Source organism: Cimex lectularius, unplaced genomic scaffold, assembly GCF_000648675.2.
Source record: "Cimex lectularius strain Harlan isolate CLEC.00 unplaced genomic scaffold, Clec_2.1 scaffold20, whole genome shotgun sequence".
In the NCBI taxonomy this organism is placed as follows: Eukaryota; Metazoa; Arthropoda; class Insecta; order Hemiptera; family Cimicidae; genus Cimex; species Cimex lectularius.
This window is the reverse complement of record NW_019392641.1, coordinates 1,732,374-1,745,002: the sequence shown is the minus strand read 5'-3', so window position 1 is coordinate 1,745,002 and position 12,629 is coordinate 1,732,374. Positions and strand designations below refer to the sequence as shown.

Sequence of the window (12,629 nt, the reverse complement as noted above, 5' to 3'; positions counted from 1 at the left end):
CTTTAACGTTCGGTGTAGCTCTATTTTACCATTGCTTTGTGGATGATCGGTTACAGTATGAGTGAGTTTAGACCCACAAAGTTTAGTCAGTGATATAAATAATTCCGAACGAAACTGTGTTCCCAGATCGGTGACAATTTGATGCGGGCATCCAAATCTCGCAATCCAGCCTTCAAAAAAAGGTTTGTGAATTTCATTCCGCGGTGTGGTTGCGCAATGGTATCACTTCCATCCAGTTAGTGTAGCGGTCAATGCAAATTAAACAATAGCAGTAGTCGTTAGACGTTGGAAGTGGTCCCACTATAATGTGGATGATGGAGAATCGTACTATGTCATCAGGGAAGCGTTGTAACGGTGCTTTATTACGTTTAGTAACTTTGCTGCCCTGACACACCAATTGTGAATAGATATAGTTTGATAACCACGCCTTCTCGTTTGTACAACAATTTATTTAGTTATTTATTTACAGCTACTAGATCAAACGTATTTTCCGCCAGCTTAACCTTTCTCGTCTCTGGTTATTACATTTTTTCCTTCTTCAAAAAAAATTAATAAAGCTTAAAAGTGGCGGGACGAACCGAGAAGAGAAGCCCGAGAAGCAGGAAGCAATTCGCGGCCTGCAAGATTCTGATCGGGATGGCACTGGGTCAGAGTTTGGAAAAAAAAAAGAAACGGAAAAAAAAAGCAAGGAGGATCAGTTGGGGATAGACGTTCCGAGGAAGAGGTTGTCTCCGCGAGCAAAAGAGAATATTGTTTTTCAAAAAAGTGAATGTGTGTGTGTGTGTTGGTTGTGAACCGATCGAAGAGTTGTTACGAAGAGGAACTGGCTGATCCCGTGAGTTGATACAATTCAAATTTATCATCAGGCCTGATAATTCGAGACTGGAGACGTTAATTATAAGTTTCGGCCTTTCGATAGTTTTAATTTAAAAATATTTGTCAATGAATTATAAATAGAATAGTGTTATTAGTATCATCGAATTTTTTTTTGTTATTTTTTTTTATATCGTATTCTAAACTCTAAGTAGGCTAAGTACCCTAACAAATCTTCTTGTGTTAACGAATTAAGAAGCAGGAAGAACTTGATAATTTCGCTTCCAGCATCCTGGTTGGAAGCGCCATCAGGAAGAAGAGCGCCAGAAGCGCTGCATCGCTACCCTTCTTTTTTTCCACCTTCTTCCGATCGTCCGACTTTTCTTTCCTTTTATCCCCTGGTTTCGGTATTCACCCTTACCCAAAAATACCGTGGCGCTCAACACTTATAAAAAAAAACTTCCACCTCATCACCGACCATCACTTGTCTCTCCCTTCAACACGTTCCCCCCCTTCTCCACTGAGCTACCGCCAACGTACGTGCAGCCGCGGTAAGTAAGCTGTAACATGGTCACGTGTGCTCTACCAGCAATATTGCCCCACAAGCTTAAATAATGTTATTACTTTCCTTCTCTTCACCTCGACACCAGCTATATGTGGCTGCCCTCTAACTTTTGATAAAATGTGAGGCCACTCTATATACCTTATAGCAGCGCCCCTCAGGCAGAGCCACAGAAGGCTGTGGGCCCTCAGCCTATAAAACTGGAAGCATTCGGTTTTCGATGCAGAAAAGGTGAATCAAGTATCCTTCTCGGCTCTTCCAGCCACAACTATCACTGAGTGTATCACAAGGTCCACTAGGTCTTTCTCTTAAGGTCGTCAGCATACAATAATTGTGTGATTGGTCGGGAACACCTTCAGCATTACGATCGAGAAAAGTGTGACGCTCATCACTGAACCTTGAGGGACTCCATTTTCTTGAACAAAGTCCCTGGAGAGCATGGGCCCCAATCTAACATGGAATTTTTGGTTTGTAAGGAAAGTCTCAAGGGACCACTGGGGTAATTTGCCTCTAAACCCAAATAGCCTTACATTCCCAAAGTATTGCATATCTCCACGTGGTATCATATGCTTTCTTGAGGGCAAGGTGTGCTCTCTCTTCAGAAACGTATTATGAATGCCACTCTTGAGAAGGCAAGCATGATCGATTGCGGAACGGAACTTCTACACTTGCTTTTTCATCTCAACCAAGACCTTACATTAAAAGTATAAGTAATTAAAAAAAAATTTATCTTGATAACAAAAAATTGATTTTATACACCTCCTGAATGGGCTCTTAATAACAAACAAAAATACTTCTTTCTTGCATTACATATGAAAAATGTACATGAGTCCTGACTGAGTTTAATTTTTCAGGAATAGGCAGTTGAGGGCTCATCTCGTCGTAGAAGCAAACGCCGATTCTATTTCAAGACTGCACGAGCACACTGTAAGTATCCAAACGTTTCAATCACTCACGCTTCTTTTAATTAATAATTCTGTATATATATAATTTCACATTTATTTAGTTGATTTTATTTTAAAAAAAGGCTTGGTACTCTTTTTCAAAACTGTGACTACACTTTCTGAATTTAACCCGATGGTTTTTTTCCACCTTCTTGTTTTATCTTCTTCATTCTATTCTGTTAGAAACTGTAATCACAGTGTATATTATTTAGCAACTTGTAGTTTTATATTACAGAGCATGTAACTCATCTGCTGTAGTTTTATTTTATTAAGTTTATATTGATTTTTTTATTTTTTATTAAAACCCTCTTCTTTTTATGCATGCGACTAGTCTGGTGGGAAATAATATTCATATTTAAAAAAAAAAGCTTGATTATAAGTAACATTAATTAAAAGTTTTCTCATAAACAAAATATTTCTTTTTTAAACAATTTGATTCAATCAGTGTATATAAATAACCAAAGCATAAAAATTAATAGAATTAATTTATAATAGTTTATGATTTTTTCCTTAAATTTTGATTTATTTTATGTTTTGCCATTGACTGTAGAATATACATTGTAATTTATAATTATATACTGATTCGAATGTTCTCTGCACCACGCATGGAGACATAGACTAATAAATAAAGCTCGGCACAAAGAATTACAATGTATATAACTGTAAGCACAAATAAGGTAATTTGCAATACTTATAAGTGGGCACTGTAGTTTAATGCATGGTGTGTTTAGCATGGCGTGGGTGTGCCGATGAATAGCCAACCACGGGTGGTAAACGCCATACCCAAAAAGACAGGTCAGTGATTTACTATTAATTTCTAGTTAAAGACTAATTTATTCCGCTGATTTTGCTTTCTGTATATTTATTAATTGCTTTTTTATTTATCCACCTTGAACTAACATGTAACTTTCCTCGGTAATTGCGTTTGAAATTTATTACATTCGTTTTGTCCGTTTTCTTAGTTGCCATTGGAAGTGAGCCCAACCCGAAGCCCAGTCTGAACGTAAGACATCTGGAACCTCCACCTCTTCCAAAAGCAGGTAATTTTTTAACTAATCTTATAAAACTATGTAAAAACAAAATTTTAAAATATTTTGAGGATTAAATAGTTATAACTTGACTGTTCTTATAGCTGTAAGTACAAATAGGTGATTAATTATATAGCTATAAATATACATGTATGCTCTGAATCACCCATACACATCAAGTGTTTTGGCAGTCCAGGTTGAAAACACAGTTTTATCCATTGTGCTGTCAAAATTAGGCTCAACGGGCAGTCAACAAAATCATTTCATCACCAATACGCATGCAGTTTTTAAAGCTAGACACACTCTCACTTTTTCTAAAAGTGCCCCTAGACGGTCAAGCTGCTTGATCAAAAGCTGGAGCTGAACGATTGAATCAAGCGTGACTATCCGTGTATGAACCTGTTTGGCGCTTGAGTCAAGCATTTACGGTGAATGGTGGAAAGTTTGATTGAAGGGAATTCTTGAAGAGGGCGCTTGACCATCTGGGAGGGTTTCGATTCGCAAAGAACATTGATTAAATGTTCGTGAGTGAAGCGGTTTCTCAATTTATACCACTCCTTTGACCTTCCTCTTCTTGTTCTGCTTCTGCAGTATGGTATGCAATAAAATATTCCTGCTTCCTTCAAGAATCAATACTCAATCTGCTCATCAACATTCCCATAATGGGTTGCATTCCTACACGCTCTCTATATGGAGCCAAAGAATTGCACCTCTCAATAAGGTAGGACACATCGAGCAACCTTTCTTTGCCATACTGAACGTAAACTCCGCATGGCTTGTTCTTAATTATGTGATGATCCCTCTTTTATGATTCAGATCATCTAAAGGCCAAACTCTTGATACATAGGAACGTCTATGCCGATCCGACCCACTGATTTAATTTCAACTGCCATTTCATTTTGATCACATTTTTTACTGCATTTTTAGCAACAAAAAAGGGCTGGGTTGCTCTGGTTAGGTCTGGAGCACATCCAGGCTTAGCCACTTCACCCGTGTTATTTGTTACTCTCTAGACTTAAGTGCCAGGTATCTCTGCAATGAGAGCATGGCGAGAGGGTCCACAGAGAAAAGACAGGTCACAGGCAGCGAAGTTATTACCTTGAGATGAAAACCTGCTAACCTCTAAGTTCCAAGATCTTAACTGGAGATAAAAACAAGGGTTACAAGGTCCTAATTTGGTAATCATATGGCATCTTATGAAACAACCAGATAAAATGTCAAAATCATCTTGGACAAGTTTAATAAGAAGGACCCAAAATGAAATTCCCCAGCTCGAGTACCATTGCCAGTATCATTCCATCCCTAAGGTTTCCCATGATTCTCATCCAGGTATGAATTCAGATCCTTGAATATTCATGCTAATAAATACAATCACCCTCAGTATACACAAGATATCACATGTCCCCTCCATAAGTCAGAACAGATGACCAAAAGTCTCGTAGCCTGCCATGCTTCAGCCTATTTGGATTTAGTTATATCTAATTTTAATATGTATTTATAAACAGAAAATTAAGTTGGTAAGTTATATTTCTTTTGACTAGTCATAAATTAAGTATTTGTACCTCTAGCCTTTGCCTAACTTGGTAAAGACTGAGGATAAAGTGGTGAGATTTTCCCATTCTACACTAATCCCAACTCTTCAAGAGTGCCTAGGTTTTGACGTTGAATACATCGCCTAAATTAGTACCATACGTGTTCGATTTGATTAAAATCTGTACTCCAAGGTGGCCAATCAGTGCTCTCAAGTCCAACCTTATTCAGTTTTTTTTATTTTATTTTTTTTAAGATGTTTATTTTATTTATTGCTATCTGTACATAATATACATTGAGCAAATCTGACAGACCTGTCAGACCAGGAGGCAGTAAGGAGAGAAATTAATTCGGTTGGTTAGATAGAAGGTCACGACGCCATTGTCGTTTTAAACGTCGTGGAGGATTGTAAGAGTGAGATGTTGAGGAAAGAGTTAGGGCTAGTGAGTTAGGGTGGAGGGAGAGTTTAAAGTGAAAAGTGTAGAAGCGTGTTTGGATAAGATCTTTGACGAAAGGGATTTTAAGATCTATATGTATCGTTTGATTTGTGACATAGAAGGGAGCGTTGAGCGGTGGAGAATTTGAGATTGAAAAGACTGAATTCGTTGGATCTTATTCAGTTAAATTCTCTAATTTTCGTTGTCCGCTTGACCAATTAATATAATTCAATTAATTAAGGTTTTTAGTTGAGATAAAAAAGTCAGTGTCATGACTAACTCGGGCGTGAGTTAGTGCTCGAGGGGATCGAAGTCACGATAGCTCAGGCGGTAGAGCAGCGGCATATCTAGCCGAAGGTCGTGGGTTCGAATCCTGCTCACGACACTGACTTTTTTATCTCAACTAAAAACCTTAATTAATTGAATTATATTAATTGATCAAGCAGACCATGAAAATTAGTGAATTTAATGAGTTAAAATGAAGTATACTTCACTAAAGCTCTCCGTGGCCATTTCATTTGTCGTCGAGAATCCAATACGATTGATTACACGACATTTGAAAAATGGCAAAAAGGAGGGAAAAAAAAAAAAAGTGGGGTTGAGATGGGAAGTTAGTGCCCGAGCAGATCGAAGTTACGATAGCTCAAGTGGTAGAGTAGCGGTGTATCAAGCCGAAGGTCGCGGGTTCGAATCCTGCTCGTGACACTGACTTTTATATCTCAACTAAAAAACCTTAATTAATTGACTTATTTAGTTAATCATCCACGGTGTTGTCCCATTGTCCAGCAAGAATGTGTGGTGTTTAGTGACCGTTAGTTAATGATTATTTGGACGTCACACCAGACCGCATCTCACGATCCATTAGCAAGAATCTTTCACCGATGTCGTGCACAAATAGCACTTCAAGCTCCTCAATAATCTTGTAAGCTTTGAGATGAACACTGACCCATACAACTTGGTTCACCCCAGAACAACAATAAGTGTATGTATCTTTTTTCCTGGTCATTTTGTAATATTTTGACCAACTGAAGTACCACCAACTGACAATTTAGTTCTTACGAGTTGTGCAGCACACAATAATCTTAAGTACCTGGTCATCCTCTAGTACAAAAAGCCCGTTTGTAAGTATGTCAGGTTCGAATGCATTGCTGCTGGATTCGAACCTGGGACCTTTACCTTAAAGTGATAAGCACTGTGACAATTCCTAAACTGTTGCGGTCCGTTGTCCAAATTTGCATTAAAAGGTTTTTTTGTTTTGTTTTTAGAGGTGAGAAGGTGTCCAAGCATCAGCCTATGCGGTATGGTATCGAAGAGAAGGGAGGAATTCGAGCGGAGATTCACCGCTCCCGCAACTTGCTCACAGTCAAGCCGCGCCACTCTCATTTAACCAAAACCATACCTAGACACATTTTGTTTGTTTGTTGTTTTTCATGGTTTTTCCTTTTTAATTTAATTTTTTGTGAGCTTATACTAACTCGTTGATGGTTATTTGTGCCAAAAGCCCTGTAGAAAAGTGCAAAAGAAAGTTATCCCAGTGACCTTATTAAAACACACATTAACGGTCCTTATACCATTTACACCAAAGCATATTTATTAAACAGATTAAGTTTTTATATGTAGTTACTCTCTTTCTGTTTGCTTGTTGTTCTTTCCTTTTTCAATTGACTTTTTTTTAAGTTTGTTACCGCAGTGTTACTTATTGTAAAATACATTTTAACGTTTGCAAAACCTGTTTACCTTAGACGTCTATTTGTTCTAGGTTTATTATTATAACATTACTACTTTTAAAAGATAACAAATAAAACAAGCCCTCCCAAGGGTGGAGATATGTTTAAAATTAATAATTGTTTTCAAATGTCTGTTGATTTATGGATGTTGAAATTGTTATTTAGCTTATTAATGAAGCAGTTTGATCTTTAAGATTGGGAGTTCTTCATGGAATATTTTTTCACCCAGCAGTTCTGGTAATAATAAACATATTTATCAGGAGGACACCTCCAAAAAATAAATAAATAAAATAAAAATAAAAAATAAAAAAATTGCTCAAAAGTAGTTTTTATTATTATATTTATTTTCTCTATTTCTATCTCTTTGTTACAAATCTTTTCTGTTAGTTTTAGGTTCTCTTTAAACACACTAATCAATTTTGTTTTGTTAAAATAACCAATTCACCCAAATTTGAATTGTTTCGTACAACTTTTATACATACATTTATAAATATACATATTATACATATGAATATATATCATTATAAATAGATGCAGATTATTGTAAATAACATCAAATGTATCAAATTTGTATTAAATACTTAAATAACTTTCTAAATGTATCTATTGTAAAAGTTGTTGTTGTATCGTAATATAACTTTTTTATGAAAATTTTGGTTTTATTTACCTGTACGAAGTCTAGATGAATACAAAGTATAAAAGTACCTTTTTATCATCATTCTGGTCATCTTATCCTTGATAATTATTAAATAAAAAGGACATTAATTACAAGAAAACATGCAAGCCAACTTGTCAAAGTTAACAAAATGTCTGATGGTTCCTGGAAATACACTGTTGAATCTAGGTTCAAAGGCATCTGATTGCACCTGAAAGCAGATGTCCCAGTTTGGCTAGGAAATCAGTCCGTTATGTTTTTTGTTCAGGCTAAAAACGGGTCTTAAATAAAACACCTTTGTTCATTTGTAAAGTTTTATATTTGCTCTCACCATTTTTTCCTTTTTCAAAAAGATTAGTGCTTTGTATAATTATAACGTTAGATATAATGTACGTTTATGTACAGTGAACAATGAATTCATTAAAATATGATGTCAGGCAGTAGTTGGTTTGTTAATTTGTTTTACAGTGAGACCAAGTAATCTCCAACGCACAACATTTTTTTACTCACTGAGGTGTATTACATATTAATTATTCTAATAAATACAATCAATATTTATATATCATATAAATGTACTTTCAATATATGTACAATTTCCTAATACAAATATGTAAATACACTTCCAATATGGAGTTACTAAACGTGAAGAATTCACCAATAAATTCCAAATAAAAATAAACAATTGAAAAGTGTATCTTACTTATTAGTCAAATCCTTTTGCTTGGAAATGAAAAAATGCAGGGTTGTCTTGCATTTGTTTTGACAAAAATTTTTCGTTCAACATTCCAACAAATGTAGTTTGTATTTACACGAGTTTTTCAATTTTCTTCAGTAGGCTTTCAACACCATATAAAATGACCTTCATGGAAAATTATCATACAATCTCGTTTCTTAACATTTTTAAAATTATTGATTTTTACAGAAACTGCCTAAAATCATTTCAGGGGGGAAAAAAAGGAATAGTTAAATTGTCTTTGAAAACATTGATGTGAGCCTTAAGGGCAATTAAAACCCACACACATCGCTAATGTATAATCTTTTTGTTTACATGAATGTAAACATGTTTTTCTACTTTGTCTATAATAAAGCTAAGAGAAATCTGAGTGTCAAAAATGTCATTGGATGGAATTAGATTTTGTCAACAACACTTGTACAGAGCAATAAAACAGACACAAATAGTATTGCCTTTTTGAATATCATATAAAATAAAATTGTACAAAACAGATTAATTTTATTAGACAATAGAACATTTTTATTTATTAAATAATTAGATTTAATTAATTGTATTTCGGAAAGGGCGAGAAAAAAATTATAATTTGGTGTCAGCAATAATTTCTCTTCACAAATTGAGAAAATACACTCACAAAAACTATCTCATACAATGTCCATTTGTTTACAGTATAAAATATCGTACATATATTATTTCAATTATAATTCAATTTTGTATCAGCATTTTGAGGACTGTGATACAAAACGTTTCAATGATTCTCTAACATTCTTTATCATGCATCCGTTAATTTTCCAATTAGTTGTGTATAACTTTATGCATACTTTGATTTCAAAAATAGGCAAATGAATCGGCGGTTGTGAAAAATAATCTGTGAATGTTGATCTTGGACGATGACCGGCTTGTTCAGGCGGTCGTGAATTCAAAGCTGTCTCGTTCGTCTACTGAACTTTCCTTTCTGCCTGTGTGAAAATTAAGAAAAGTAGTTGTTCGAAAAAAAAAAAATCCAAATCAAAACAAAAGGCTTGACTATCTACACTAATTTATAATTTTAAGAGTTAACAATATTTTACAACATTGTAGTTATAATATATATTTCAAATTATAGAAAGAATTTTGAGTTTTTTAGGCTGAATTGATAGAATAAACAAGCGTGAAATATTTTCAAAACACTGTTCAATTATATAAACGGGAGTCGGCAAACTTTTTGGTTTTTGAAGTCATATGATTATTGGCTTTTCAGCGAGGAACGTTTTGTCTCATCCATGTAGGTCCTTATGTGCCATGTGGTCCATCGGATGTCGCTAACCGCAATAGCCTTACAGACAACCACCGGATCCTGCAGTGTACAAAGGCCTAGATGGTGCAATGCGAAACATGCTGACCCAGTTCCAGTTCAACATGTTTTTATGATAAGAGTTAAATTGCAAGCTGATAGAAACTCAGGGGGTTTCACTACAACTTTCGTCCATAAGGCCTACACTCATGGATTTTCGATCAGGTACAAACGCGTTTTGACTTTGCATCATCTTCAGTGAAATCTGTCTTGTTTACCCTGTGCTCTTTGTATACCTTCTGTCAGTGTCGTTAGGGGCATTATCAGCGGCTATTTTACATCTTTTCTTTGTGTGTCATTAGTTTGTAGCTTTTGTGGTGTGTTAGTTTCAATTTCTTCTTTTGAAGATTTATGTTTTTAATTATGTAGAGTTTTTAGTAGTGTGTGTTTGTTTCTGATGCATTGCAACTTTATGCATGGAGAATGCATTTTCTGATATTTTTGTAATCATTTATAGTTCGGCATTATGTGCAATTATTGTCTTAGTGCAACAATTTTGTGTTGTGAATGGTATGATTGTGCATTTGTTATGATGGTTGCGGTGAGTTTTCTGTATGTTTGGAAGTAATTTTTTTTTTTTTGTTCATTCTAGTGAATGTTAGGTATAAGAACATACAGTATCAACTTGATTTCTTTTCCACGCAACTTTTAAACCTGCAGGCCAAAGTTTGCCGAACCCTGATGTAATCTATAAACTTCAAAGAATCAAATCAACATTTAAGCTTGAAATTTGGCTTTTCTAAAAATTTCAGAATTTTATAATTAATGTGTGCTTTTTAGTGGCCGGTTGTTTAATAATTTGTTGGATTCGTGAGGAGTGATCAAGAACGAGGTAGTTTAGAAAAACACCTGTTTAATTTTTTGGTCGTCGTTTCGACCTGTATTCTGGTCGTCTTCAGAGTATAAAGCATGGTGCTATTTTTGTGGTGTTTTATTGGTTTTGTCACAACAAACGCACAAAACCAATATGACACCACAAGAATAGCACCACACTTTATGCCCTGAAGATGACCAATATAAAGGTCGAAACGTCGGTCAAAAAATTAAAAAGTATTTTTCTAAACTACCTCATTCTTGACCGCTACTCACGAATCCAACAAAAAATTTAAATTTATAAATTATAATTAATATTGGACATAATAATAAATTTACGCACTTACCAACAATATTTAAAATTTTAGCCCAAGAACAACATTTTAAAATGTATAATACTTTTACAAAAAAACAACAGTTTGTGCCTTTGAGGCACGGAGCAGATATGCATTAATTATTTACATTTTATTTAAGGCAACTTAATAATTTTTAACAATTATATATCAGGCTGATCCAATTTTTTCGTCTTAAAACTTACTCTTAAAAGTTAAAAATTACTCAAATTTCTTCTTACATTCTTGTAGGTTTTTTTTACCATTAAAAACATACGTAAGTTAGCCGTTAGGCCTTATAAATTCAATATTACACAGTATTCATTGATTCACCGAGCGAAACTTTAATGAAAAATTGTTTTGTTAAAACCTTTAGAAACTTTTTTAAAAAACATTCCAATGAGTCATTGGTCCCTAAAACTCATACAACCAAATTTTTTTACAACTGAAACAGCGTAGTTTCTCAATTTCAGTTTTTTAAATTTTTTTCTCTGAAAAACCAAAGGAAAAAAGCGGGTTAGCCCCAGAAATTGACGGCCGATTAAAAAAATAACCTAAATTACAATTATAATTTTACTTATATTTACATGTATATTTATAACCCTTTTTTTTTTTTTTAAATCAGAGCTTGTATAATCCTGTCCTTTTCCTATAAATACGAATGCCCAGGAGTAACACAGCTAGCAATAGAGTAACAGACGATCTAATTTCTTCGTAGAACGATTAATTAATATACTTTTTGTTTTCCTTTCCATTATAATCTAAGATAAATAACATTGAGCTATAAACGTTTTGCTTTTCCTTATGAAGGAACAACAAAATTCCTCATTAAATACAATAAAATATATTTCCCCAAATATATTATATTACGTAATTTATTTATATTTCTTTATATAATATAAATCGAGATCCTAAGACAAAAGTAATTTTTTCGTCGCTAACAAACTAGTTTTTTTTTCTTGTCCATCTAATACATGTTTATGTTAAAGATTATCTATTAATATTTGTGTTTTATCAAGTTTAACAGCTTTTTTCAAATGGAGGTTATTAAAAAAAAATTGCACAACGCAACAAATAATTTTCGAACGGCAAAACTAAAGGTCCAGACTGCTTGGTCGTTAGTCGTGGTCTATAATTTTCTGTTTGAAAGAATACTTAATACAAAAATTAAAGAAACCAGTAAAGTCTGGCTGTGCAAGGCCTCGATCCCCCCGTGGGTTTGTTTTTCCCACCTCCGAGGCGGGAACTTGCCTCTGAACGAACAATCCCCCGGAACAAATTTGAAACGGCTGAAAGCGTTTGCGTGTAGGAATCCTCGAGGGCCCGTTGACCGGCCTAAAGGACGGCGGCGACGTGCGGCTTGGCAGTGGTGGACGCGATCTCAGAAAGGGTGACGTCTATCGGTTTCCGGTCGTCGTAGAGCGTCGGTGCCTGGAGGATGATCCCCGCGGTACCGACGAGCACGGCGAGCGTGAATATGAGCAGGAAGAGGCGATCCAGCACCATCGCTACATACTTCCAATCTTCCTTCACCTGAAAAAATACACAACATGATCTACTGGTAGTACAGACTACTAACGGGGGAAGTTAGAGGGTAAAGGAAAGTTGAACAGATGATCAGTAATAAGGTGTTAGGATTATGACTACGCACTGCTACCAATGACATTTGGGCCATTGTACATCCTCACCATAATTTAAAAAAAGCTCTTCGTACAGCTTTAACAG

The 12,629-nt window shown here is 35.0% G+C and overlaps 2 protein-coding genes across 5 annotated transcripts in view; one reads left to right on the top strand and one right to left on the bottom strand.

The window, feature by feature from the left end:
• LOC106661361 (protein outspread) overlaps positions 1-7,344 on the top strand; it is a 234,614-nt gene extending 227,270 nt beyond the window's left edge. The window contains exons 24-27 of one of the 2 annotated variants that reach the window (XM_014384676.2): positions 2,230-2,302; positions 3,051-3,114; positions 3,282-3,359; positions 6,580-7,344. In XM_014384676.2, coding sequence (XP_014240162.1) covers positions 2,230-2,302; positions 3,051-3,114; positions 3,282-3,359; positions 6,580-6,701 — 337 coding nt within the window. In that variant the 3' untranslated portion in view covers positions 6,702-7,344. The remainder of the gene's footprint in view (positions 1-2,229; positions 2,303-3,050; positions 3,115-3,281; positions 3,360-6,579) is intronic. The other variant, XM_014384679.2, reaches the window with a different exon arrangement.
• Positions 7,345-11,795: 4,451 nt separating this feature from the next.
• LOC106661487 (acetylcholine receptor subunit alpha-like) overlaps positions 11,796-12,629 on the bottom strand; it is a 356,838-nt gene continuing 356,004 nt past the window's right edge. For all 3 annotated transcript variants that reach the window (XM_024229480.1, XM_014384928.2, XM_024229485.1), the window contains one exon: positions 11,796-12,437. In XM_024229480.1, coding sequence (XP_024085248.1) covers positions 12,240-12,437 — 198 coding nt within the window. In that variant the 3' untranslated portion in view covers positions 11,796-12,239. The remainder of the gene's footprint in view (positions 12,438-12,629) is intronic.